General features: G+C 39.3%; 2 protein-coding genes across 2 annotated transcripts in view; one reads left to right on the top strand and one right to left on the bottom strand.

Moving 5' to 3' along the window:
- The window catches only part of LOC111669800 (cyclic AMP-responsive element-binding protein 3-like protein 4), an 8,585-nt gene extending 4,383 nt beyond the window's left edge, over positions 1-4,202 (top strand). The window contains exons 8-10 of the mRNA XM_023426249.2: positions 852-974; positions 1,447-1,540; positions 1,795-4,202. Coding sequence (XP_023282017.1) covers positions 852-974; positions 1,447-1,540; positions 1,795-2,141 — 564 coding nt within the window. The 3' untranslated portion in view covers positions 2,142-4,202. The remainder of the gene's footprint in view (positions 1-851; positions 975-1,446; positions 1,541-1,794) is intronic.
- A 2,330-nt stretch (positions 4,203-6,532) lies between these two features.
- LOC111669803 (complement C1q tumor necrosis factor-related protein 3-like) lies at positions 6,533-7,600 on the bottom strand. The gene is made up of 3 exons (XM_023426251.2): positions 7,289-7,600; positions 6,968-7,096; positions 6,533-6,873 (listed from the first exon to the last, which is right to left on the bottom strand). The coding sequence occupies exons 1-3, from the start codon at positions 7,530-7,532 to the stop codon at positions 6,587-6,589; spliced, it is 660 nt and encodes a 219-aa protein (XP_023282019.1). The 5' UTR covers positions 7,533-7,600; the 3' UTR covers positions 6,533-6,586.
- Positions 7,601-14,499: the final 6,899 nt, after the last annotated feature.

A 14,499-nucleotide genomic window follows, 5' to 3' on the forward strand; every position in this document is an offset into this window, starting at 1 on the left:
GCTGTTGTCTTTGTTTTCAGCTTCATGTGCCGACGTTGCTCGTGTACAGTGACTGATTCAGAGGAAGTAAAATAACAGTAACTGAGACAAACCAACGTTTATACAGAGCCAGAGGGTAAATACAAAGTTTATACAATATATATAATCAAATTCAAACTGAAAGTGGTACAGAAAAAAATTTATTTTAAAAAATTACATTAATGAATTATGTATATTAATTCAAAATGATATTAATATTTTGCATCTGGAGCAAAAGCTTTTCTATTACATGGGTAGATAAAGATCTCTTCCTTTTTTAAAGGAACAAAAGGAGGGTTTGGTTTTAACACCTTACATTTACGGATATTAAACCTGGTCAGTAATATGATGTTTGTCAGAATATTCTCTACCTTGATGTCAGCTGAACGTCTCGTCTGCCTGCTTCACTCCATCAGTAGCTAACATCTCTCTTTCTGGGTGTTGCACAAGCAAAATGAGCCTGTAGGTAAATGTAAGTAACAGCAACTAAATATCTAGCTTGTTTTATTCACTTACTTTCTTAACTCCACTTTCTTTAACAGCCCCCCCGCCCCGATTATCATTTTATAATTTGAACTGCTCCCAGTGATGTCTGGATGTTTTAAATGTCTAAATGTGACGAGTTGCCCTTTATTCAGCTGTAAAAACTCTCATTTAGTTGTTAAAAATGTCAGTTTATGGAGGGAAAGTTTGTCGCCTTCACTTCATCCCTCGGGGGTTGTTTGTGTTGAGAATGAAGATTCCTCCATTAGTTTCACACAGAGTTTTCTGTTTGTTGAACTTGACACTCGTGAGTTCAGATTATTGCTCAGCCAGCTGAATGATGGGAGAAGGAAACGTGGTGTAAACAGACTGTGTTCCTGCTGCTCAGGTCTCTGCTGGCTCAGCTGCGACAGCTCCAGTCTCTGATCAAACAGACGGTCAGCAAAGGAGCCCAGACCAGCACCTGCTTACTGGTAGGAAACAGTGTGTGTGTGTGTGTGTGTGTGTGTGTGTGTGTGTGTGTGTGTGCATTATGGGTTAGTATCATTCAGAAGTAATTGATACAGATTACAGTCCCCATCTTTTTATTGTTATTTTTAGTATGAGCACGTTTTTATTGCATAATGTCTGTTTTTAAATTTTTCCTTGTCTGAGCAGCTGATTCTGTTTGAAAGAGGATATTCTTATTCTTACTGTGTTTCTGCATGAATCTTGTGGTTGTGTTTTCTTTATGAATATATTAAAAAGTGTGTTGTGTGTAAATAAGTAGTTTTTTTATAAGAAGAAAACTGAATCAGCAGGTTGAAAATCCACCAATAAAAAGAGCTTTTCAGGAGTTAAAAAGAAAGTTTACTGAATGAATTCACAATTCTCTAATGTGTGTGTGTGTGTGTGTGTGTGTGTGTGTGTGTGTGTGTGTGTGTGTGTGTGTGTGTGTGTGTGTAGATCATCCTGGTCTCTCTGGGTCTGATCATCATGCCGAGTTTCAGTCCATTCAGCCGCAGCTCGTCTACAGATGACGACTACAGGCCCACAGGAGGTCGGTCCCTTTGATGTCACTTCCTGTTGTTGAAATGGTTTTTATCAAACATCGTGCTTCTTCTTCGAGACTAATCTGGAAACTTGATGACCTTTCTGGAGAAGTTGATGCGTATGGAGAAAGTTTAGAGACGAGTCACGGTGTGAAGACCAGCACCAATGAATCAGGAAGTGAATAAACTAGGAAATAAAACTGTTTGTTTAATTTTTAAATTCATTTTTGTTTTTAATAATTTATTTTTCTGATCTTTCCAGTTATCTCCAGAAACATCCTGACAGACCCCTCCCCCTCCTCCTCCTCCCCCTCCCACCCCCACCTGGCAGCAGACGAGGTTGAGACTCTGGCGGTTCATTCTGACTCCTCGTTGCCGCCCTATGACCTCAGCCAATCAGGAGCTCCAGAGGGCGCTGCTGTCCCACGAGAACCAATAGAAACCCCTGAAATTACAGCCGTTGACGGCGCGGCCCAGGAGGGGAGCCGAACAGGGAACAGCTCATCTGTTGTTGCCGGGCAGATTGAACCGCTCGCCCTTGGTCTGAGGTCAGCGGCCGGAAAAGGAAGCCACGATCCGGCCAAACCTGCGCACGCCGACGAGATGTAGACGGACTGTTTCAGGTTTGGTGTCGTGCTCGTGGAGACTGTCAGGACATGTTAGCTGTAAACACACGACCAGTGAGGGACGCTCTGATTGGTCAGTGCTGATTAGTATCAGCTGATATCTGTTGGTGGTGGTTTTCTGATCAGAAAACAGATCTTTAAACACGAGCGGTAGATGCGAAGATTAATGCCACACTCACGTCTGTACGATAAATATGAAGCAACAGCCAGTTAGCTTAGCTTAGCATAAAGAAACAGGGGGAAACAGCTGGCCTGACTCCTCCCAATGATAAAGAATGTTCCATCTCATTTGTTTCATTTGTACAAAAACCAAAGTGTAAAGTTGTTTTTGAGGGGCTGTGTGGCTTCCAGTCTTTGTGCTAAGCTAGGCTAACTGTCTTCTGGCTGTAGCTTCATATTTAGCTTACAACATGTTCTGTTCCTTTAAACTGCACGTCCTGAAGTGTGTACTTCTTCAGTCTGGGTCTTCTTCTCGCACCTGAGGCCGTTCTCACGTTGCTCTCACCAACTCCTGGTGACATCTGGAGGCGATCAGCTGGAGCCTCCTGAAGCTTCAACTTTTACATTAATCATTTCAAACTCTTGTCCGAGTCTGACAGGAATATGGATCTTCTTCTGCTGCGACGGCGAACTGAACCATCTCAGAGCTTGTGTCTATACAACAAAGCTTCATGACGACAATCATTAGAACCAGTTACAGATGTTGAACCTTGAACCTCTGTTGGAGCCTGAATTAGCATCTTTATCACACAGGAGGCCGAGTCCTCCTCCACATGGAGCTGTTAACAGTGGTCTGTGTTAGCATGCTAGCACTTTCCTGCAGCAGATGGTTCCTGAACTTCTCTACGTCCAGGACTCTGTGTTCTGTAGAAGCAGGTACAGGAAGTGACCCTTCAGAGATCTGGTCCTGAGCTCAGTCAAACCTCCAGCCCCCTGAAAAATAAAGTTACAGCAAAGTTAAAATAGTTTGTTCTACTTTGGAAAATCCACATTTAAGGAACCTGTTTGGATGAGTCGGTAAAGAAACCCTCCATTGCATTCTGGTACTTTATCAGTTAAATTAACAATAACATAAATAATCAATGATTTAAAATTTATTAGTTGAATAGATTGTTCATTAAATATACTGTATATGTTTGTTTTTAGGTGCCGCACTAACAAAGTGGTTTTACTGATTGTTTTTCACAGTAGTTAGAGACAGACTTCATAATTTTTTTAAAGACTAATTTTAATTAATGGAATTAGATTCTGTTGGGTTTAATTATCGTTTCATTGACAATCAGTTAATTTTTTTTAGACAGATTTTAAAAGGTAATTTCACTCACGTTTGCGTTTCTCATTGCCATAACCCAACATGGCTTCATTACCTGCCGACCTCTGACCTTACTTCTGCTTCTCAGCCTTTGTGGCCTTTTCTCACCTGTAGCGGACTCAACACCGTGAACCTGCAGTAACCAGGAACGTAAAGGTGAATCCAGTTCAAAGTAGTGTTGTCTTTTATCCCTGGAGGGTCGTTTCCCTTCGTTCACCTCGGGCCTTTCTGGCAGGTTGGTATTTGGTGCCTTGATTAAGGGCTTTTTCCTTTAGAGCCAAACACTGAGAGATGTGTGTTATGGAAGGAAACGCCACCAAAGGGAAACTGTACTTTGGCTTTTTGTAAATAAGGTTGAATATTTTGAATATGGATGATTGTTGGGAGGATTTTGTAATAGTTTTTTATTTTATTTTCGGTCCCTCTGAATGAATTATTGATTGTTCTCTGTTTCACTAAGTGGATTGGATTAATTTATTTGGTTCCATTAACAGGCTGGAAAACTGGGGCTTTAATTTCAGCTGTTTTGAACCTTTTTTGTCTCTTTTACTGGTTCAAGTTTCAAGGGTTTCATCATGAGGATTAGATGAACCTGGTTTATTCTGCAGTAAAACACTACAGTGGTTAACACCTCTATATCTAACAGCTTTCTCATGTTTGTGTGAGACGCCGTCATTCATCTGCTGCTTTTTTCTTCATGTTGACTTTATTAAAAAGGGAACAATAAATGGAGATTGTGTCTGATTTTATTCATCTATCGATGCAGCCACTCAGTGGTCTGTTCGACTGTTCAGCCATTATTTCACTTTGAGGAACATGTTTCTTCTTAAAGCTGCTTTAATGATTTTGACCACTAGAGAAAAAAAGGACAAAAACAGGTTTGATTCTACTGCTCGGGTGCAAAATCATAAAAAACTGTCAAATGACTGGAAGCAGCGGCTGCCAAACAAAAACCGTAAAATTACAGTAAAATATCCTAATTCAAATAAAGTGTGAAAACAATAGATTTACGGAAAGTTTCATTAATATTTCTACAGAGAAAAAATTTTATTTTACTGATCAAACACCATCAACGAAGGGACGCCACTTAAGTTTCTGTAGAAGAAGAAATGGATTTGTCAACATCTGTGTCGTGATACAGAGAAAAAAACTGTAAAACTCTGGTCAAAAGTTCCCACAGTGACACTGAAGTGACGAGGATCAAACTTTGTACTTTGACACTGAGTGTTACAGTTTCCTGCTCTTTATCTCTGTACACAGATTTCCACTTTGTGGAGTTTTGATTCAGACTTTCAACAAATACAAATCTCTTTGACACAAGTGCAATTGTTTCACATACGCAAACTTGAATTTGTCACGCAGATTTATTTTACAGGTTGACAAATGTTGATTTACAACTACAAATATTGGAATTATTTGTTAAGGTCTCTTTACAAGCTCAGTCATTTTGAACCTAATGTGAGACTGTATGTACGACGTGGAGTCATGTTCATGGTCTGGTTCTGGCCCGAGGTGGATTCTGCTTGCTAGCATTAGCAGCTAGCTTGCTGGCATTGTTCATTGATGAATGAATTTTAGGATTTCATAAGAATGCAAAATAACAAGTGGGGGGATCGCTAGCATTAGCATTTATTTTATCTTTATTGGTGACAAACGTACAAACAGAAGGTGACACAGACATTTTAACCATGAAGCACGAAAGACAAGTGACAAAGTTTATTTAAAGTGACATTTTGTTTGATCGAATATAATAATAATGACAATAATGGTAAAAACAATAATTATAACTGTAAAAAATAATTTATAATGGTTATTGATAAGCAGCTAGCTTACTAATAAGATTTTCCTTAAATTACAGAGAAAGTCTTTAAATTGTTCGTATGGACATTCACCTTTATAATAACAAGCTACATTTTTAATTACAGATAATTACTGTCCATTAAATAGATTTGTTTGTAATTTAAGAAAGCAGAAAAAATACTGTAGAAATAATACAGTAATTTTTCTTTACAAAAATGGGAAATAAATGTAATTCATTATTATTGGCATAATGCTGTCATTTTAGACTTTTGTACACAATTCTAAAAAACAGAAAATTACTGTTAGAAAACTTAGTTATTTTCCAAAAAATTAGGATTATGTTTTTACAGTGTATCTATTATAAAAACTGTTAAAGGTAAAAGACTGAACCACCACACCAAATAAAATAATAAACTTTATATTGATGTCAACACGTGTCTTTACAACAACTTATCCTCCATTGTGACTGAGCACCAGTGTTTGCAACATTAGATCATATATGACTTTATATATTGGCAATGAAATGACAAGCTAACACTGTGTGTGCTATCAGCTAGCTAACATTAGGCTTGGGTCTGAAACTTAAGCTAACATTATTGAGGTAAGCTGTAACTTTAGGCTTAAGATGAAAACTACCAAACATTAGTTCACTAAACTGTATCTTAAGTTATCTGAGGTTTCATTGTACCAAAGAACGTGACCAACACAGTCCACAGCCATCCTGAGTTGATCGATGACATGAATGCTAAATGTGAACATTAGTGTTAGCATGCTATGTGACATTAACATATTATCTTACATAATGTCCAATCATGAATATCGTGATAACAGAAAATATGGTAAAGTCAGAGGATCCTTGAAGAAACATCATCAGAGATTCAAGAACATCAGAACAACATTTTGAGTTGATCAGATAGATAGATAGATAGATAGATAGATAGATAGATAGATAGATAGATAGATAGATAGATAGGTAGATAGATAGATAGATAGATAGATAGATAGATAGATAGATAGATAGATAGATAGATAGATAGGTAGGTAGGTAGGTAGGTAGGTAGGTAGGTAGGTAAGTAGGTAGACAGACAGACAGACAGACAGACAGACAGACAGACAGACAGATAGATAGATAGATAGATAGATAGATACTTTATCCCCTAGGGGAAACTCATGTAGTACATGCTGGGATAAAAGTGAAAATGGTCCTAAATGAAAAGTAATCTGGATTAATCATCTGTGGATCATGAATAAATCACAAAGCCTTGAAATGAGCCAGATTGTTTAATATTCTCACACGACGTGTCATTAATGGTTGATTACAAAGTGAAAAGCAGGAAGCCGCTGAAAGTGTTGTGGCTCTCGTTGTTGTCGTAAAGTCCTTTGTTTGCGGGCAGACGCAGGAAGACGACGTCGCCCTTCTCCAGCTCCAAAGTCACTCCATTTGACATGTGTTCAAAATATCCATTATTAACATTGATTTCATAGGTCAGCATGATTCTCTGATTGTTTTTATATAAAGCTGCACCCATGTGCACGGCGGAGCGGTAGTCCATACCGGTGAATCTGAAGTAGTAGACTCCTTTGACTGGAGCTGTGAAGATACCTGAGGAAAAGTTGATTGTGATTTATTATTTTTCATTTTGATGTGAAAGTACAAGAACATAGAAATATAGATTTTGCAGTGGTTCTGTTGGTACCTGTGATAGGGTTGTAGGCCTTGCCAATGTTGGTGAAGACATTGGAGTAGACGATGGTGGTGTCGGTGTTGAAGGGTCCCAGCAGCCCTGAATCAGTCAGAGCGGCGCTGAACGCCACCTTTGACCTCTCTGAGAAAACGGAAAACAAAATATGTAAATGTTTTCACCACATCAGATGTTGCTAACGCCTGACACTAGACATGTCAGCAGCTGATTAATGGAGACAAATTCACATTATTCCTTTAAAAGAGAAACATAATACCATAAATCAATACACTGCCATCAGTCAGTCAATCAGCTGATGACAACCCATTGATCTACCTGTGTTTGTGCTGAGTGTCTGCAGCTGTCCTCTCAGCTCCTGCAGCTCACTCTCGCTGGACGTCAGTCTGGTCTTCAGGACGTTCAGCTCTGCTCTCTGATCCACCACCAGGTGTCTGAGCGCTCTCACCTCTGCCCAGACGTCAGGCTGGACGGTCAGCTGTTCGTCCACCTGCACCGCCTCTCCGCCAGCTGCTGCCGTGTGGGACAGACACAGCAGCAGGAGAAGAGACTCTAACCTCATCCTGAAAGTCACAAAGGTTTCTGAGTGTCTGCGTGAGACGCTCCGCGCTTTCACAGAGGACAGGCTGTGTCACAACACAAAGGTCACATGCTGCATTCATGTGCTGCTGGTAAACTCCAAACTTTTAGTTGTTATCAGAGCCATTTGTTGGACATTTAAATATTTTTTCCGCAGAAACACTGACAAAGCCAGAGACTGCTGCAGAGACACAGAACACTTTGATGGTTTGCGTTGTTTTACTGGCAGTTAAATTACTGAACAAAGAGACAAAAAAATGTATTAAAAGTATTTTAGCAAGTAACATAAAAACTCAAATAAAACAAAACACCAACCATCTTCAATCATTATTGATTCAATTTTAAATAAATTACAAATAAATTATGAATGAATGTCTTTTAATAATTAAGAATAAATCTTTCCTCTCATAGTCAGATATTTCTGATGGCACTTGAAGGCAGCAGTGGTAGAGAGTTAATTTTTAAAAACACAACTGTAATGTCGGACTTTCCTAAAACTACACAGCTTTCAGTGATTATACAGATGTCAACATCAAACAGATAAAGAGCCAAAATCCTAAAATGATGACACTTTGTTTATGTGGATCAATACATGACTCAGAATTGTTGTTTCCCTTAATGTGAGAACAATATACTGCGATTTGCTGCATTTTAAACAATAAACATGAGAATAAAAGGAAGGAGGATGCAGCTTTGTCTCTGTTGTCGTGGTCTGGTCCTGTGAATCAACATTTACACTAATTAAATGAAGGTTTTAAATCTAATCAGTGGCGTCTGTTTATGACTCACGTTGTCCTGGAAGAAAAACAAACCAACATGACTTGTTTTATTTAGTTTGTCAAAAGGGTTTTTTGAGATTTCGGTATAGAGTAGCATAACATGGAAAAAAGTAAATTACAAGTACCTCAAAATTGTACTTCATTACTTTCCACCATTGCTGATACAGATATTTGGCCTTCAGTATTCATGGATTTGAATATTGTTGAATTATCCAACAGGTAAAACTTCTGAGTTCCTGAGTGAAAACAAAAATGGTGTCTATTATAAAAACTAAAATCAAAAAGGTAACACACTAATTTAACCACCACAGACACACAAAGACTATTAACATGAAATAATAAACTATATTGATGTCAAAACGTTTCTCTACAAACAACTAACCCTCCATTGTCTCGCTGCTCATCACCACCAGTGTTTGCTAAATGCTCACATTAGCTCATACATGGCATTTTATATGACAAGCTAACCCTGGAAATGAAAGGGCGTCACCAGCGAGCTAACATCAGTCAGCTGACCTGCAGCTGTGTGGGCGCCACCGTGGAAGCTGCATCTGAAGTGCGATTGTGTAGAAACAGGTTAAAGACATGAACCTGCAGCTGCTGCTGGTTTCTGTGACATTTAGCCGCTGACGTGTGTTTGTGTGTTTGTGTGTTTGTGTGTTTTCTGTGAGTCCACTGTGGTTGGTGTTAATAAGCTCGGGGTGTTAATGGAGTCAGCGGTGCCGCTCTCCTCCTTATTATAATTACAGCTGTTTGATTTCTCACCCTCCCCCCTTATTCTTCCTGTCTCTGCTGCTGTCGCTGGCGTTAACACTTATTATACAACCATGTTTTTCATTAGCAACATAATCCTTAAAGACAAAAAGCTCTTTCCTGCAGAGGGATATTTACACTTTATGTGGAAGCAAGTTAAGAAAACACATGCAAATAGTCAGAACACAAACAAATTCAGAAAACATCTTCATCCATTTGAAAACATGTGCTGCTCACAACACAAGGATGCAAGAGTATTTGCTGCATGTGTGTTTGTTGGTTGTTGATCAGGAGCTGAGAAGCTTCAAACTCTCTGTTCTGAATCTGAATCAGCTTCATCCTGTGTGGAGGTGCTGAAGAGACCGACTCCTATCTAAACATTTAAACTGCTGCTTGTCTCTTAGTGAATGTTGTTGAACAGGTAAACGGATCCACCAGTAGATCATGACATTAACACATTTTGTCACCAGAGTTATCTGTGATAAAGTCCCAAAAAACTCCCCCAGCTCCCGGTGGACTTTTTGATTCAGTCGTGCCGAGACTCTGAAACTCAGTTAATGAGAGTGACCTGCAGCCTGTTCCTCTGCATGGAGAGCAAACCCACAGCTTTTTGAATATTTAGATCTTTTTGTGTTGAATAATTGAGAAGAAGAAGCTGAAGGGGGCCACGTCCACTTCCTGTTGAAATGGCAGCGATACACAGAGGAGCAAAATACAGCAAACACACAGTGATACACCTGATTAAAGATGGATGGAAGATACATGGATACTACACACACAGATGAGCTGATGGTGTCAACATGTCCACACGGAGGGTGATACAAAGATGGAGGGAGAGATGGATGATTCATTAAGGCTTTATTAGTCCAGTTTAATAATAGGTGATTTAAAAAGAGCAGGACGTCCGCTCTGAACTAAATGTCTGACATGATACAAACAGGAAGACTGTGTGTCCTCAACAACAACCCAAAACTTCAAGTAATAGTTCCACATTTTGAAAATGCAGATTGATATAAATCTAATGTCTATGTGTCCACTGCAGAGCTGGAGTCAGGACGTGGTTAGCCTAGCTTAGCTTAAAGACTGGGAGCGGGTGGAAACAGTTGCCACACTGATCCTCCTGCTGCATCTCGTTTCAAGACAAAACAAACACAAGTAAAAACCACAGTTATGTGCTGGAACTATTTCTTGACAAACCACAGTATTCATCCGCCCAAAACTTTTGTGCAGCGTCTCCAGCTATAGATGCGTTTCTATTAAATGAAATTATATCGCCTGATATTAAAGTTTATTCATATCTACGTTATGAAAACCAGAGATCACAAAGACTTTGAAAAAATGAAAAATAAAACAAACTTAGATCAATAGAGGAGCTTGTTCTCTGCCTGGGTGTAATCTGAAAGGTAATCACTGCCGTCAGCTGATGAGGATGTTTCAGCGCCATGCAGCGGGAGGTTACTGTCGTGTCGCCATGGCAGCTGAGTCACAGACAGACGCTCACGTCTCTGTGGCATTTAGGAGCTGGTATTTCACAGGTGGAAGGTGTGAGGCCTTTTGGACGAGAGCAGATCAGCAGTGACGGTGATCGCTGTCAGGACACCGTTAAAGAGACACTTCAACTTCTGAGCATGTGTCCTTCCTTCAGCCGTCTGCTACAGCTGTTTGTTAATTTACTCATTTCTACTCAGACACGACCCTTTAAAATCATTTGATTAATCCTTGGAGGTTTATATGGGAGCCAGAAGTCTTTTCATTTAAAAAGACCCCTCAAAGAATAAACCCTTTAAAAAGGTGAAATTAAGGTTGAGATTTTGTTGTGAAATATGATGAAATATGAAATGTTGAAATGATTTCTTGAGGGACTCTTGTTCAGTTTTCAGGTATGTAATAGATTTACACCAGATCTGATGTAAATGTATATATTCATAGGATTTTAAAGGAGTGGATGCTGATTCTGTCAAATATATATGTTTAGAAAGAAACAGTTTTCCAGTTGAAACAAGCAGGAAAAAACAACCTTTCCACCCTGTTTCCAGCAGCTTGAAGCTCCAACTGTCTGGAGATAAATCTATTATAGATGTTTTGCTTCCGCCTCGACATCACCGCTTTACTACCGTGGAGATTCCCCGGGTGACACATCATGTCCCAACACCAGCGAGTCGTCCTGACAGTGTTTCCTCCTTAAACATTCATGTTCAAGGTATTTTTATCATCAACAAACATCCAGTGAGACACAGATATAAGACACATGTAAAATTCCTGTTTTCAAAGGTAAAATGTCCAAAAGCCTCATGTGCCTGTCGATGGTTTTATTACATGTGTTTGACTTGTTATAAAACATGTTATTTATCAAATGTAAAATGTAAAATGTGGAATTTATGTTTTCATATGCAATGTCTGAAAATCATGTGTTTATATCATGAAATTATCACATATGAAGATATATGAAATGTGCGGATATATTATTATTTTTCTAAATATACAGTATGTAATTAAATTCAACATGTGAAACTTTATTATTTGTAAAAAATATGTTTCACAAAAGTTATAAATTTGCATGTGCAAGTGATTACAAATGTATTATTATTTTAAGTTAATTAAAAGTTTATTAAAAAATCTCAAACTCATGAATTTCTTGTTATGTGAAACTTAAACGATGAATCAGATTTAGTCAAATTGCCTCCAAATTTTTTTTTATCATTATATTGTTTATTTTCATTGATGATATAAAAACAATAAATAAAGTAGACTGATTTAAAACTCCTCACAACTGAGCTGAGAAATGTCTTAAACATCTTAAAATGACTGAAGTGACTAATCATTTGAAAAAGCTTGACTGCAGTGACACACTGTGCAAAACACACTGAAGCTCCGCCCTGACCTCTGACCTCTGACCTCTGACCTCCCTGCAGAGGACGACTGTCTGCACGGCCGTTGCACAACATTTACACGTTCACATGAAAATCAGCACAACGGATCAAACCCTCACACTGCTGATGCGTTACCACGGTTACTGCTCAGTCCAGATAATCGAACGTTTCTGCGCTTTGAGGTGAAGCTGGGAGTTTTCACAGGTTACAAAACATCGTGTGCGTTCGGTGCGAAGCAGGAGGAAGGATGGAGGTCCGGGGGGATGGAGGGAGGAGGGAGGTCCGGGGGGATGGAGGGAGTCGCTCTAAAGAACACGGACGAACGACGTGTTTAGTGGTTTCATTCGGAGGACATGTTGTTCTCTGGACCTCTGGATTAAAACTGAAAACGTCCACAAGCTTGATATTTACCCGTCAGTAGATTTCAACATGTAGTTTGTCGTTCTGCATAAAACATTTGCAACGTTTCACAAAACATAAGATATAATTTTACTGGCCACATTTCCACTGTGACGCTTTGTTCATCTTACATCTTCTTTCCACTTGTTCACATGTTAATCCACATGTCCAGAGATGGACTGACTCTTTATGTTATATCACAGCTGCTCTCGTCACTAGGACTCACTGCTCCCTCTGATGACAGCAGAGAAGATCACAGCTCTTATTGTATTTACGGTTCTTGTTCTTTTATCAGCTTAGCTCTTAGTCTTTTTATATTTACTATATGTGTGGTGAGCAGCCAACTACCTCTATCTATCTATCTATCTATCTATCTATCTATCTATCTATCTATCTATCATTCTGTCTATCTAATGGATAGCAACAGTTTTTATATATTCCACACCCCTGCTAGCCAAAATGCTAACATGGCTTCAGTCTCTAATATCATTCTGGTATATGATATATATGATGTATAAAATGTGTTTCTCGTTCTGTCTTTATAAAAGTGTTTTCAGGCCCCTTATTGAATAATGAATGATAATAATCACCCGGCGAACAACATAACAAACAAGTAAAGGATCATGGGTAACGGGTAAGAGGAGGTTTGGTTTCGGTGGAGCACACTTCAGTGAAGAGCAGGTGTCAGCGCTGATGGGAAGCAGCAGACAAGCAGCGGTGGAGGGTTTATATGGAGGAAACTCTTAGTTAATGGCTCCACTCAGCATTTCCACGCCGACCAGATCCTTCCTCCGACCAAACACTGTCACTGCGGCTAAATGCTCCAATGAGGAGGAGAGGCAAAAGGCAAACACAGAGGAGGCAGCGTGGTTATTTATTTATTTGTTTATTTAATAGGAACAAGTACAGTACAAGTACAAAATACACAATGTAAACATGTTGGATGGTAGCATGAATGCTAATTTACATCTGTTTCTGCTGGATTTGGATAAAATCCAAAGCAAGGGAAAGATGATATTTAACTGTAACGTAAATAAACAGGTTGTGTCTGGAGTCACTGTGAACGTCAGCTGTATTAAACCAGACCAGGACTTTCCCTGGGCTTTTAACAAGTCCGTCAGAGTCTAAACAGAACCAGAAAATCAGTTCAATAACGCTGGAGTCACTGTAAGAATATATCGTAGTGCAACAACAATTCACTGATAGATTCTGTATCAGTGTTTTTGACATAAAACAGCACTTCTTCATTATTTTAACAGAAAATATAATCTGGACATAATGTTTCCTTCAAATACTCCAAACGTGGGTTAGTCCGCCACTGAAAGTAGTCCTCTACAAATGTACATTTTCCTCCTGTTTGTTTCCTAACAACTTCAGTGAACCACTGTTTTAGTCTTTATTAAACATGAAACTATATATTTCTGATGTGTTTTTAAAGATTTACATCTCCAGTAGGAACCAATGGGATCAGAGCCGAGAGCCACAGACAGAGGAGGGGAGTCAGACACTGTTCAGAGACACATTAAAACACAGCAGTGGTTTCGGTTTTAATATTTTTTGGACAACAAATTGTTGATAACAAAAATATAGAACTTTCCAGCTCCTCCTCTCCAAATTTCCAGAACGTGCAGTTCCCCACTTGTCCACCAGATGTCCTCAGAGTCACCTGCCCTGCACCTCACTGCACACCTGTACCTCACTGCACACCTGTACCTCACTGCACACCTGTACCTCACTGCACACCTGTACCTCATTCCCTCATTAAGCCCAGGATTGTTAAAGTTCCTGCTTTGCCTGTGTGTTTCAGCTGCTCCTTCCTGCCTCTGTCACTGTTCTTGTTTACCTAGTTTAACCTTTTCTGTCTCCACACGTATCCGCATTGGGATTCTTATTTCCTATTGTTTAAGCTCTAGGTCAGTGGTCATTGAGGTGGTTCTAATATTCCTTTAGGATGTTTAAATTGTCATTAAGGAGACTCTGCAGGTGTTTCATGTGTTCTTGTGGTGGTCCTTAAGGTGGGTCCTGGGGTCACCTGAACAGGTTCTAGAGGTAATTTAAGGGTATTGTTCATGATTTCTGTTGTCACTGAGGAGGTTTTAGCGGACCTTGGCACAAGGGATTGTCTAGGAAGTTCTAAAGGTTCCCCTGG

Source organism: Seriola lalandi, unplaced genomic scaffold (genome assembly GCF_002814215.2).
Source record: "Seriola lalandi dorsalis isolate HSWRI2012SDOR001 ecotype SW California unplaced genomic scaffold, Sedor1 jcf7180002054821, whole genome shotgun sequence".
NCBI lineage: Eukaryota > Metazoa > Chordata > Actinopteri > Carangiformes > Carangidae > Seriola > Seriola lalandi.

Coding starts and splice junctions, on each gene's coding strand:
- LOC111669803 (XM_023426251.2), bottom strand. CDS start 7,532: ATGAGGTTAGAGTCTCTTCTCCTGCTGCTGTGTCTGTCCCACACGGCA. Junction 7,097..7,288: donor GACACTCAGCACAAACACAG/GTAGATCAATGG, acceptor CCGTTTTCTCAG/AGAGGTCAAAGGTGGCGTTC. Junction 6,874..6,967: donor GGCCTACAACCCTATCACAG/GTACCAACAGAA, acceptor ACTTTTCCTCAG/GTATCTTCACAGCTCCAGTC.